This window comes from Typha angustifolia, chromosome 5, assembly GCF_048772165.1.
Source record: "Typha angustifolia cultivar Huaian chromosome 5, ASM4877216v1, whole genome shotgun sequence".
Taxonomy (NCBI): domain Eukaryota; kingdom Viridiplantae; phylum Streptophyta; class Magnoliopsida; order Poales; family Typhaceae; genus Typha; species Typha angustifolia.
The window spans coordinates 2,613,662-2,627,884 of record NC_133243.1 but is presented as its reverse complement, the minus strand read 5'-3'; the positions used below and the strand labels follow the sequence as shown (position 1 = coordinate 2,627,884).

Below are 14,223 nucleotides of genomic sequence, written 5' to 3'. Positions count from 1 at the left end.
ATATTTTCGTCTCTGCTACAGCTTAAATATGAGAAGCACATAAATATGAAAGTTGTAGATCAGGAAGTTTCTGATCCAACCGAGTTGGTTTCGTAATTTTCTAACTACTACAGAATATCTAACGAATATTTTTCCATAGTTGCATAGACTGCTTCCTACAATAAATTCAGATCTTAAGGAATTATTCCGTAGCCGATTTTTTGGTTCCACATCTCATCAATTTGGTATTAAAGCCCATCAAATTGGTATCAGAGCTTAACAGTTTGTGGCTCCAGGACAAGAAAAAAAGATATGCAAATTAGTTAAGTCTCTTTATGTGATACGATTCGGACTTCACCGACGTCGTCTCGAGCATGGATTCACTTTAGGAGTGTTTTTATTTCAAGTTTTAGTGTTTAATTTCCATTAAAATAAGTTTTCTGTAAGTCGCATTCGAACGCGGGTGGAGTGAGTTCGAACGCGGTTTGTAAACGGGGTTGTGAACGTGGGTGAAGAGAATACACTGTGCGTTCGAACGCACTGTGAATGCCTGCATCGCGTTTGCAAATACTAAGAGGGGGTTCGATCGCGCGTTCGAACGCCTACATCGCGTTCGCAAATCCAGAGGAGTGAACTCGGTGCGTTCGAACACGGTCGGGTGAGTTCGAACGCGGTCGGCAAAAATTGTATTTTTAGGGTTAATTTTGAGTTGTTGGTTAGCCTTTAAAAGGATGTGGATGGCAACCAAAGGGAGGATTGATTATTGATTATTGAATATTGAGATTGAGTTTTGCCTTGCCTCCTTTGTCTTCTTCTCTCAATCCCCGACGACGCCGCTTCTAATCTCCCTCGACTGGCCAATCACCCTAGTCCCTTAGGGGTGACCCTCTTCTCCCCCTTCTTCCAATCTATCCAACACTTGCCCTAACCCTTCCATCAACCATAACCCTTCCACCACCACTTTTTATCGGTGTCACCCCATTAACGCCGGTCCACCTTCAACCACCATTACCTAGGATCACGTGCCTCCATCCACGGATCCAAAACAGACCACCTGACCTTTGTCCACTAATCGGATGATATCTCAAGATTTCCATATCCGATTCGCCTCAAAGTAGATTTGTTGGAAAGTTCTTTTCTGGTCTACAACATATCAAAGTTTCACGTCCATCTAATGGCAACATATTTCGAGATCTTATTTCAAAGTTCTGTGCCAGATCTAGTCCAAATCAGGAAATTGGAAGAGATCGAACCTTAGCCTAAGGGGAGATCGTATCAATTTGGTATCAGAGCTCCATAGCTCGAGGCGTGATCGTATCATTATGAGCTTAAACAAGCACCTAAACAATGGCATGAAAAATTTGACCTAGTTATGTTGTCAAATGGTTTTCACATTAATGAATGTGATAAATGCGTTTATGTAAAATGTATTTCAGATAATTATGTCATTATATGTCTTTATGTAGATGACATGATAATAACTGGTAGCAATATTAATGTCATTAAAGCTACCAAGAATATGTTGGCTAACAAGTTTAATATGAAAGATATGAGAGTTGTAGATGTGATTCTTGGTATAAAGATCACTAAGGCAACTGAAGGGTATGTTATATCTCAATCACATTATATTGAGAAATTACTTGATAAATTTGATAAAGATAATAACAATATAGCCAGAACATTTATAGATGTGAATCTTCATCTCACAAAGAATACAGGTGAATGTATATCTCAGTTAGAATATTCTCGGATAATAGGCAGTCTAATGTACGTCATGAATTACACTCGTCCGGATATTACGTACTCTATGAGTAAACTGAGTAGAGATACAAGTAATCCAGGCAGTGATCACTGGAAGGCGATAGTTAGGGTACTCAAATATTTGAGATACACCACTAACTATGGATTGCACTATTCAAGATATTCAGTAGTACTTGAAGGGTATAGTGATGCAAAGTGGATTTCTAGTACAAAAGATACCAAATTCACGAGCGGATATATCTTTACATTTGGGGGTGCATCTATTTCATGGAAATCTTCTAAACAAACATGTATAGCTAGATCTACTATAGAATCTAAATTCATAGCATTAGATAAGGCTGGAGAAGAAGCAGAATGGCTTCGAAATTTCTTAAAAGATATTCCTATGTGATCAAAACCTATGTTCACAATTTACATACATTGCGATAGTCAATCGGCTATTGGAAGGGCACAGAGTCAAATGTATAACTGTAAGTCACGACATATACGTCATAGGCATAATATAGTGCAACAATTGATCTCAAATGGTATAATATCCATTGATTATGTGAAATCAGAGGATAACATCGCAGATCCATTAACAAAGGGTTTAACAAGAGATCAAATATATTGTTCATCGAGGGGAATGGGTTTGAAGCCTACCACCTAAAGCACACAATGGCAACCCAACCTAGTTGACCGGATATCCTAAGATCTAGGTTCAAAGGGACAACCGAGTTGTGGGGGCGTTCTCTGAAATCACTAAGGAATTAAATTTCCTACACCTTTCCTATGATGACATAGTGATAAACCTGTACTAAGTGTTATGGTAAGCAATGCTTTTAACTCTTATACTTTGGAAATCTAAGTGAAGTATGGCAGGATACTCTTGATAAGAAGTCACCAATGTGAGTGTGAAGTAGGCCGCTTCTATGAGATAATTAGGGTAAATCTCTAGAGCACTCAAAGAATTACTAAATGCGTCTAGGGACGAAATGGACACAACATATAGAACCGACTATGTTGGAAAGAGCTGTGTGGGTATTATTGTCTTGGTTTATGCAAAAGTTGAACAATTCAAGACATCATGTTCACTGGTTAGCAAATAAATCCAATAATACTTCACTATCGAAGGTTCAAAGCCAAAAGCTACCTATCCTGATGCGATAACTTTTCATTGTACTCTCGATCAAGTCTGCATTTCGTATGCATTTTCAGCCAATTCATTCATGTGGGGGATTGTTGGTAATTTTATGTATTTGACATGAATTTTTTATTAACTTTGAGCTAGGTATTAAGTGAGGCCCATACATTATTAATGATGGTTTAATGGTGGAATTAATTTAGCTCAAAGAGTACTTTATTGTCATATATTCACTTAGTCAAATCCATGAAGAGAAGTGAATGAAAATTGGCTCTAAAGTGGGTATCATGGTAATAGAAAATAAAGAAAAGTGAGTTTAGTACCATATTTGATATTTGAGAAATGTTAGTATGGTATATAAGTAACAAACTTCTTATGGGCTTTGGACCCCAACTGAAACACTCACTTCCAAAATTCACGTGTTCCTCATATGGAGAATTTCCACGTGATTCTCACATGACCTGGCAGAGGCTAAGTCCAACTAAAAATAATATGACTTTTAATAACTTTCATCATTATACGTCATTTTACATAGAAATCCACACAGATGTCGAGTCACAATGACATATCTCACAAAGCACTATAAAATCGAGGGGGACTAGTCAACTAGTGGTATTATCACCCATACATGCCTGGCGACGCTGCATATGACCGGTTGTTTGTGGCCATCAAACTAAGGACCCCAGTCATAGGCCCATCAACACCGCTCTAATAATCATCGCACAAAGCGAAATCATCACATACGGTGGATAAGAGCACACAACTCGATAGACGCCCTGACCCTACATCCTCGGGTACCGCTAGAACTACAATCCCTACCTCTCAATCATCTTTTCTAATATCATACTAGACTACTCTCCAACTAGGGCGGTGTAATCACCTGAATGCTCCACCAGCTACCGACCTCAGGCGTAGACCGCTAATATAATACTATATAAGACACTCTACCCCTAACCCTGGGTTGAGTGGGTGAAAGGGCACTGCCTAGCTGGGACTTGACTAATAGTGATACGTGCACGTGATGCCATGAGCTCTATTATTTATTTAACATAATCATCACAATAACAGGTATTATAAACAAGCATAGAGTCTATCATACATGTGCATTAAGTGATAAATAGTGCAAGTAAGAATTGACATGTAATTAAATGCAAATATGAAATGTCATGTAATTTTCATGAGTAAGAAAACGACATTTAATTAATACAGGTAAGAAATGACATAAGTATGCATTTTTCATAGACTATTATAGAATTCTACTTGCTTGGGATATTTCTGGAATACGTCTTACTCTCCTAATCAGTCGGCCCTTCTTGAATTTCAAGATCCTTCCCGCACAATAATGAATCTAATAATTTATAAATAAAATAAACATAAGATTAATGGACTTATAAACTAACTATCTTGTTGTATAAATTTAAGTTTGATTTTCTAGGTCCGAGATATTATTTGTCTTAATTAAAAATAATAATGGTCATTTAGAGTCGTTCACATTGTAAGTGTGAAGATAATTGAAAAGACTAATAAATTCAAAAACCTATTTTGATTTTGTATAATTCCTAATTTTATTAATAACATGGTTGAGAAAATTATAATAATTACAATTTATGTAGCTAACAGAATTTAAGAAAGATAACAAAGATAACAGACTCATAATAAATTAGTTTAGGGTTAAAATGTTAAAGGTTGGGCTAGGCTCAAGGCCCAGCAAATTAGGAGAGAGAGAGTGGTCTGCAGACCTACCTGCAACCCACTGGACTAGAGATAGTGGACTGGGCTCTTGAGCCCAGTCCAACAGAATGAGGAGGTGGGCTGCGGGCCTACCGCAGCCCACCAGGTTCTAATGCGCTCTGGACTAGGCTCAAGGGCCCAATCCAGCAAGGTGAGATGGTGGACTGGGCTCCAGTCCACCCAGACCTTATAGAAGGTCTGAGGAACTGGGCTACAGTGCAGCCCATGCCACAGCCTAGCGGTGGGGGTTGGCCCAACCCCCACCTTCTCCTCGCCAGAGAAGAAGTAGCGGAGAAAGGGTGTTCCTGCCGGTGATCCCCGTCACCAGCAACCCCCATCTCCGGCAACTCCTCCCCAAGTCGACTAGGTCGACTTGGGTGCAGGAGTGATCAGAACCTCTAGCCAGTGCAGCCGGAGGGTGCGAGTTGAGGAACTCCATGGCCGACGACCATGGAGCTTCCGACTTAGTGCTAGGTGGGCTCGAAGCCCTCATCTCGGGTACCTACCTCTTCCAAGTGAAGTGGGTCAGTCGAGGTTGACGAGCGAGGGCACCAGTGTCGGTGGTGGCCGCTTGTGCCGAAGAAACCCGGCGATGGGAGGCGACATGGCATCGCCTCCCTCGCGCCCCGTGGGTACCCAATTTGGGTACCCATAGCAAGGGGTTGAAGCGGGGAAACTTCTCGGACCGGTGGGTTGTCGACCCGAGGTCGCCGGCCGACAAATTTCTCCGGTGAAGGCAGACGTAAATAAATTCCTAATTACGCATGATTAACTAGGCTATTTTCAAATTAAACTAAAGAGAGGATGGAGGCTAACCTGAGGATCGAGGTGAGGGGGTTTTGGTTGATTGCCGGTGCTCCGGTGACTTGCTGCCCGCGATGAGAACTTCGGCGGCTCAGGAGAGAAAAGAGAGAAGGCAAGAGCGAAGAAGACGAAATTGCGAAAGAAGGGAACTCGAGGGGAAGGAGTGGAGTTTAAATAGAGAAGAGGTGGAGAGGGCAACGGAGTGGAGTTAACTCCACTCCGGCGCACTTCTCTCCCACCTCCCGCAACTGACTACAAGAGGTAGGGGAGGGGAAGAAGGAGTCAGCGCACGTGCCAAACGTGTGCGTTGCGGTTAGAGCGCACGCGCATGGCGCATGCGCTAAAATTATTTTATTTATTTATTTTTTTTAAATACGGGTGTTACACCAACCTAAAAGGGGTACCTATTTTGTGGATGGGTGGAATTGAATATGCAAGGCCAAACTTTCACATTGGATCTTTATCCGTTGGGCTTGCGAGGTGCCGACATTGTCTTGGGGACCCAATGGCTTCAAAGCTTGGGGCCCATAATATTTGATTTTTCAAACCTCACACTGACATTTCGGAGGAATGGTCGAAGGGTGCTGCTGGATGGAAATCAACCGCGGCAAGGACCGACGTTGCAACCACTATTGGGCCTTCCTTGTGCAGGTGTTGTAGGAATTCAAGAATCTCTTTGAGGAACCCCAAGGACTGCTGCCGACCCGTCGACACGACCTTCGCATCCAGATCATTCCAGGGGTTGAACCAACAAATATCCGACCAGTAGGAGTTCGACATTGGTAGTTGGGTGTTTGTGAGGGTGCAACCGTATCGACAGGTGACCTTAAGTCTGATGCAAAACCAAAAGTTAGAACATCGCTACTTCGGTCTGTTTCAGGTGTTAGAGCATATTGGTCTAGTTGCATATCGTTTCGAGCTGCCGAAGGGGTCGAGAGTGCATCCTGTCTTCCATGTTTCATTGTTGAGGGAGCGAATTGGAGATCATGAGGTCGTTGGATCAGTTCTATCAGAAACATTGGAGGAGACAGAGATCATAGAGCTAGTTCGTGTACTTGCTAAGCACTAATGACAACATGTTACCAAATTAGAGATGGAGATTCTAGTTGAGTCGCTTGGCAAACCATCCGATGAGACAACATGGGAATTGGAGACGGATATTTTAGAGCGTTTCCTCAACTTTTCACCTTGAGGGCAAGGTGGGGGAAGTATGGTGGGTTGATACATTTAGTTAGGATCTTTTCTTATTGCATTAGTTGTTTATTTTCATTAAAATAAAATTCCTGTAGAGTTAGCGTGGTGGGTTGATACATTTAGTTAGCGTGGTGGGTTGCGAAAGGGGTCGCGTTCGAATACCCTAGTTCGCCTGCATCAGGTTCGCAAATACGGAGAACGCAAAATGCGCATTCGAATGCGGTGGGGCGCGTTCGAATGTCTACATCGCGTTTGCACATACAAAAAACGTCTTTTGTGTGTTCGAACGTGATCGGCGGGATTGCACTAGGATTAGGGTTAATTTATGTTATTAGGGTTGTTGGCTAGCCTTTATAAAGGTGTGGATGGCAGCCAAATTTATTATGCTATTGGATTATTGATTTTTTGCCTCCTATCTTTTCTCTATTCTCTCCCTCCTCCCTCTTTACCAACCTTCCACGTCAACCGTTGGTAATGTCTCTCCTAACTTACTAATCTCTCTCGTCTGTCAAGTCCTCCCTCTTCTTTGGGATCTCAACCACTTCTTTCCCTTCGTCTATATCCCTTAACCACATCCACCATCCACTTTCATCTTCATACCCATCCATAACCCTAACATCCACTCCACCCGTCACCACCACCATCACCCGCGTTATTTTGTGTTTCCATCCCAATTACAGTTCGAATCTATGAAGGGCGTAAATACAAAAGTTGTAGATCGAAAAGTTACGGATCTAATCCACTTAGTTTCATAATTTTCTGTCTACAAGAGAACATTTGGAGAATATTTTTCCACAATTGCGCGGACTAATTTCTATAATAAATTCAGATTTTAAAGGAATCGTTCTGTAGCCTATCTTTTGGTATTGTAACCCATCAGACAAAGAGCACGAACATCCGCCTATATCTCATCTCGCAGTCCTAAAATGAATGTGCTCATCATTGTCGGTTCAGGCCAAGGTGGCTCACAACGACTACTAACTCTTTCAAATTCATCTTAGTAGGCCAATAGGTCATCCTCTGAACCATCTTACTTAATGTAGCAGTAAAATCTTCATATGCCACTATCCCAAATCTGCGTGTATCCTCCTACAAAAGTCAGCCCAACCGATAAAACCTCCACCATGAATAACCGATATATACCAATGCAATGTCGTTCCTTGGAGGTGAAAGCTTGCCATCTGGACCTTTGTATCCTCCGCTATCCCTTGACAATCAAAGTATTGTTCAACTTAAAACACCCAATCCGTTGGATTACCGCCTTAGAATTTTAGAAAGTCTAAGTGTGCGGTTCTCCCCCGAATAGCATTGTCGGGTTCACGAAAGATTCTTGGTTTAGGTTTGAACCTTTGTACATGTTGATCTCCTTCTCTAAATCCTCGAGCACGTCCATCACCATCTCGAAGGGATCAACCTCATCCTCAAAGTGCCAATCTTCCTCTTCAACCAAGCGCACTAGTGCCGCTCACCTCTCAGGTTCCACCACCGTCGATCTTGGGTTTTGGAATGGAGGTGGGGGATGATGTGTAGGCTTAGGTAAAAGAGAATCATTGACACTAACATGTCACACCTGGACCTGTGGGGTATCGGTTCGATGTGGTCCCATCGCTGGTCCTTCTTGAGGCACTAATCATCATCGAGGAAATGATGAAACTGATCGGTTCATAACATATTCTTTTAAAGCATTATGATCATTTTACATTGCGTCAACTCTATGCAGCAATATTTGGAACATGCCCCTAAGTTTATCCGCCAAGCCCATATTCACACCCATGGACGTTGGTTGACTCGGTCCTGCCATGGTCGCTCCAAAGGAATCGGTCTCACGGTTAGGGTTATCATGGGTTGAGTCTTCCCTTGTCGGTGTGCTCTCTATTGGTCTCCTTGTCGACGTCATCTTGCTTGTTTCAACCATTAATGGAGGTTTGAGGTTCGCTTGGCTCTGATACCAATGATAGGGCTACAGAACGATTCCTTTAAGATCTGAATTTATTGCAGGAAATAGTGCGTGCAATCAAGGAAATATATTCACCAAATACCAATCAATCCGTAACTCCTTGATCTACGTTTTTCATATTTACGCCCTTCATAAATTCGAACTGCAATAGGGACGAAATTATGATTTAGTGCGGATGATGGTGGTGGTGACAAGTAGAGTGGATATTAGAGTTATGGATGATAATGGAGATGAGGGTAGATGGATGTTGTTAAGGGATAAAGACAAAGGGAAAGAAGTGGTCGAGATCTCAAAGAAAAGGGAGGACTTGATACACGAAGAAAATTAGAAGTTAAGAAAGACTGCCAACAGTAGAGGTGGTAGGTTGGTGAAGAGGGAGGAAGGAGATTAAGGTAAAGAGAATAGAGAAAAGATAGGAGACAAGAAATCAATAATCCAATAGCATAATAATTTTGGCTGCCATCCACATCTTTATATAGGCTAGCCAATAAGCTAAAATATAATTATTAACCCTAATTCTAGTGAAATCCTACCGATCGCGTTCGAACGCACCCGATCGTGTTCGAACACACCAGGCGTTCTCTATATGTGCGAACGCGATGTAGACGTTCGAACGTGCGAACTTGATGCAAGCGTTCGCAAGGGCATTCGAACGCGACCCTTTTTTCGCTTGAACGCAATCTACAAAAATTTCATTTTAATAAAAATAAACAACTAATGCAATAAGAAAAGACCAGAACTAAATATATCACCTTCCTCCTTCAATCTACCTCTTCGTCTAGCTTAATGCTCTACCTCACCATTGCTGCTATTGTCACCCACAATACCTAACAATTATTTCCTCTTCCATTAATCACGTCCATTATGCCACGACCTGACCAATAGTCAGTATTTCTCTGATAACTTCTAATCTACACCTCCGATCGATGTGATTTTGGTTGCGTTGGATCCCTTACTTTAAGAGGAACAAACTCTCAAAGTTTCAAATCTATTAAACAAGTAAATCATCCGTAGTTCTCCTCGAAAGTTCAGCCTTAGATCAGAGCCGGGACTGATCTCGAGTTTTAATTGCAACTTCATTAAGCCGGATCGTAACATTTTATTCTTATTATTGCATCTCTTAAGATAAATTATCGGTGTGACTGGTTTGTCTTCGGATTCAGCATGGAACATAATGTTAGCCTTCAAGTATTAGTGTTAACATAATTCTGTTAGTCTAAGTATGATTGTACCTACTTTAAAGTATTAAATAAAGTGAGGTAGGTATACCTTAGCTGGTGAACTAGAGTATTGATAGAAATGGAATGGATTTTTAACATGTTAATGGCTTTCCTGAAAAACATTCCGTGAGAGGTGGTGTACAATGGACAGTAATCTTCGAAAGATGTTGGAGCTGCAAGATGCTTAAGAGGTAGTCTGGGGACTCTAGGTAGATGAGCTTGAAATTTCAGATTTTCCAGAGTAAGATTAGATGGTTCCATTTGATGCTATTATTTATAAAACAAATATGTTTAGCTCACAGTGCTACCGGATCTAAATTTCGGGGGAAATTCTCTTTTGTGGGAGTCTTGTAACATCCCATTTCCAAAATCCATTAATAGCACTCCTTCCTCCTTAGAGTTGAACAATACTGGATGATCAAGTGGTCTAAATTACCATACAGAAGTTACATTATGGTTGGACAGATTATAGAAACAGAACTAACACTTAAATCATTGTCACACAATATTACCTCAATCTTTTAAGTAAAATAACACCATCACTTATAGTCCAGAAATATCCATACTAATCCTATTCATCTGTTTTTTCTTTGCAATTTTAAGAAAAAAAATTGAAGTTATAGAAATTTTGCTGAATTCTCAGGAACATCAGGTGAAATCAAAATTCTAGTTCTGGATCAGTTCCAGTTTTTAGATTAAGGAACAGAATAATGAGGATATCCTTCCAACAAACCTCCGTAGTCTATTAAAGAACTTTACAACCTTTACATCTTATCAGTATCAAATAAAACTGGAGTACACACATCATTTTATCGTCATTTATCTGTGCAAATTGCAAGATTAGATCTGCAGTTATGCGAGGAAAAAATACAGTCCAATATATATCATTAGCAATTAAATTGCTAGATTTAAGAAGACCCAATGTACTCTATATGCCCATATTGCACCTTGTATTACACTTTTTATCTAAAGATGCTGCCCACCAAGATCTTAAAGCTTTGAAGCACTCAATCCTACAACAAAATTGGAAGGTAAACAATATGCCTAAAATGAAAATATGACTGTAAGTTCAAAGGAGGTTCGTAGTACCGAGTTGTTTTGAATTCACGATGCTTGGACAAGCAGCCGGAGGTGGAGACTTCTCATCCAAGAAAGGTTCGACCCGATTGGTATCAGCCCATGCTGGATATCCTTTAATCTTACCCTGTTTGTCCCCAGAAATGGAGAGAATTTGTGACTCTTTGAAATATAGAAAGAAAGGAACTTTGAGAAACATTTGATGACAATATTAAACATACCAAAACATTCAAAGCAGCAAGTGTTGCCATTCCTTCTCGTGTCCACTAAAATAACAAATAAATTGATCACATATGTAATTAGAGAGACAGTATTTCTTTCCACAATGTTCTCAAAGTTGTACTCTTATCTTAAGAAGCATACCTTGGAGGCAGATGCAATATGTGGTACCACAATGGCATTTTTCATATCAGCTAGTCCAGGTTTCATGTAAGGTTCATCCTATTAAAATTCAAGAGCTCTTAGTATATTATGAAGAATGATTTGATGATCATAAATATGATGGTTCCATCAAATGAATACCTCAAAGACATCAAGCCCAACACGGAACATTGGGTTCACTTTCAGGTGTTCAACTAAGGCAGCTTCATCAATTACCGGTCCTCGGCTTGCATTCACAAGGATCGCCTCCTACAGTAGCTCAGTTATTGCCTCTAAAATTGTAAAGTACAAGAACACAAGCTACTAGTTGTTGACATGTTCTTGGCAAGGAAGTTTCACCTTCTTCATGATGGCTAGTCGCTCCTTATTTATGAGATGATATGTAGTTTTATCCAAGATTGGATGAAGACTTATCTGCAAAGAGCATACATTGTATTCTTTTAAACAGAAAAGAAATGCATATGAAGTTTTATAGCTATAGTGCTTACATGACCTTTTAAATATTATCATATTAGTTCAATCTGTGTATTATGATATCTTCAAAAATATTACCATGCATAGAAAGAGACAAGTGAAAACAATCACAAGTAATATTCTTATCTAAAAAGTCTCAGTGGTTTTGTAAAGTATAAAGGTCTGACCACATCAGCCTCCCTAAGTACATCCTCCATGGTAGCAGCCCTTTTCCATGTAACGGGCTGCTCACCATTTGCTTTCAGGAATTGGCCATATGCTGTAGAGGAAGAAGATATGCCAACAACAAGATAAACATCCTTAATTTAGCCTGTAACTGCAGAAATAAAATAGATTATACGATTAAAGAAAAGACTATAATAGCATGCCTGTGACAAATTTCTCCAATCTTGTTGCCTGATACAGATCGTAGTATATGAGGTTCATCTTAAAGCCCTCAATCTGCCAAAGGAAACATGGGACGGTAAAAATGTCATGCAATAAGAGGGGAGAAAAAAAGAAGCTTGCATCACTAATAATCTATTTTATCTCAGTGCTCAAGTTAGTTTCTAGACAACTGATCCTAGAAGCTATGGATTACAGGTGAAAGAACTTCCACCACCTTACGGTGTCATAAACATTCCTAATTGTTAGTGTTGATATGAATCTTTTCATCTGTAATGTGCCCTGAAGTAAATTCTGGAACAGTATTCAGTATACAACATGAAGTAATGAACCACGAAGATTAGTCGCAGTGAAGAATTTCTTCCAAGAGTAATTTCTTTCTGGCTGGTAATGTAGTTAATGTTAACACATGCAAAGGGAAGTAAATTTTGTGCTTGAACTAGAAATTTACATAATCTTAAATTTTTAATCAACAATTTCAATTCCACTCTATAGTAAATTAATAGTCAAAACTTCATTATGAAGTAGTTCCACCAATAACCTCATCTATCAAGAACCCAATTTAATTATTTATAGAACCTTTTGTTATTAATCTTTTGACATTTTCTGAATTGATTAAGTTTTAAAAGATAACTATTACTTGATAAATAGAAGTCAGGTATGATTCATCATGAGATAGGATATCTTACCATCATTCTGGCATATGCTGATCCAATACGGCCAGCTCCAATGACTCCGACAGTCTGTCCCTTCAGCAAATTTCCAACAAACCTATCGAGATAATGAAATAAGTATAAGATGATCCATTCAAAGGATATTTTTCCCCATGGGCAAATCACCATTAAGTCTATTAAAGTTTAAAGGGAATACAGATGAGGAAGCCATCCATCATAAAGTCCTGCCCTCATGAATTCATCTGCTTCGACTATTCTTCTGGCCGCAGATAGAGAAAGCGAAGCTGCTAACTCTGCAGTAGTTTCTGTAAGAACTCCCTAAAATGGGACATGCAAAGCCAAATTCAGCACACCATTATTGGTTTGAGCAAAACTAGCACTTGTGACCAATATATTAGTTTATGACATAACCAAATGCAAGCATAAAAATACAATCTTAAAGAACTAAACAAGTAGAACGTACTGGGGTATTGCCAACTGCGACTCCATACTTGGTAGCAGCATCCACATCCACATTGTTATACCCAACTGCCATGTTACTAAAAGCAGTCCCTCCTGCTCTCTTCAGAGCAGAGAACAGGGCCTCTCCCCAGTCCTCTGTCAACTGTGAGATCACTCAAACAATAAAACAAACAATACCGAGATGCCACTAATCAGAGTACAATTCAAAAAGTAACGTTCTTTAATACTCGCCTGGCCAATAACTCCATCACATTTATCACCAATAAGTGCAATGATGTCCTCAACAGACAGTATGGTCTTCTTCTCAGTGCATATCTGAACACAGGAAGAACAAATAAGAAGATTGCAGAGAGACCCAAGAAGGAATTAGTAACGAAGAAGAAGAACTTGCCTCAACGCGGCAGTCTTGGTCGGTCAGGAGACGAATCCAACGGGTTCCAGGCATGGGTTTGGTGCTGATGACTCTGTACTTGCCACTGGGATTCCATACCTCGATCGAAATGGGCTTTGCCATCTTAGCCTCAGGAAATGAAGATCAATTGCTTCTAGAGTCGCTTGTGAAGAGTTTGAGGAGGAAAGCAGGAGGTTAGTTTATATATCTATGTATATGAGGCTATCAAATTAATGGGCGTTATCTGCATGAGTAAAAATTTGTCCTTTTTTTCTGTAGAGAAATTGGTTGCATGGTGTGTATTGAGTCAGGTATGTAGACATCAAAGAAAGGCGACAAGATGAGGAGGGAACAGGGAAGGAAGAGAATGGGCCAGTCGTTTAGGACCTTCCGTTCGACTGGAGGAGGAAAGATAAGGGACGGATTAAGACCATAATACCTGTGTTATGGTTCAGTCATGAGGGTGAGCCCAACAACACTAGGTTCGGTGGTTATAGAGAGGTCAGAGATATTTACATCCAGCCCCCTAGCTAGTTATTTATTTATTTATTTATTTTATCTTTGTAATTGCTTATAGTTTATTTTTGCTGATCTTTTTAGTCCTTTTGCTT

At 40.1% G+C, this 14,223-nt stretch overlaps 1 protein-coding gene across 1 annotated transcript; it reads right to left on the bottom strand.

Annotated features, from left to right (window-relative positions):
- Window positions 1-10,488: 10,488 nt before the first annotated feature.
- On the bottom strand, window positions 10,489-13,798 carry LOC140760650 (glycerate dehydrogenase). Its single transcript, XM_073097690.1, has 13 exons — window positions 13,613-13,798; window positions 13,453-13,536; window positions 13,223-13,363; window positions 12,956-13,077; window positions 12,775-12,856; window positions 12,070-12,142; window positions 11,869-11,960; window positions 11,567-11,641; window positions 11,369-11,476; window positions 11,210-11,287; window positions 11,068-11,112; window positions 10,859-10,973; window positions 10,489-10,782 (listed from the first exon to the last, which is right to left on the bottom strand). Exons 1-13 carry the CDS (start codon window positions 13,733-13,735, stop codon window positions 10,760-10,762), a joined length of 1,161 nt encoding a protein of 386 aa, XP_072953791.1. The 5' UTR covers window positions 13,736-13,798; the 3' UTR covers window positions 10,489-10,759.
- Window positions 13,799-14,223: the final 425 nt, after the last annotated feature.

Excerpts from the sequence above, each read along its gene's own strand:
- LOC140760650 (XM_073097690.1), bottom strand. The coding sequence starts at position 13,735 with ATGGCAAAGCCCATTTCGATCGAGGTATGGAATCCCAGTGGCAAGTAC. Across the intron at positions 11,113-11,209 it reads ATATTGCATCTGCCTCCAAG|TGGACACGAGAAGGAATGGC; the intron begins GTATGCTTCTTA and ends TTGTTATTTTAG. Across the intron at positions 10,783-10,858 it reads CGTGAATTCAAAACAACTCG|GATTGAGTGCTTCAAAGCTT; the intron begins GTACTACGAACC and ends ATTTTGTTGTAG.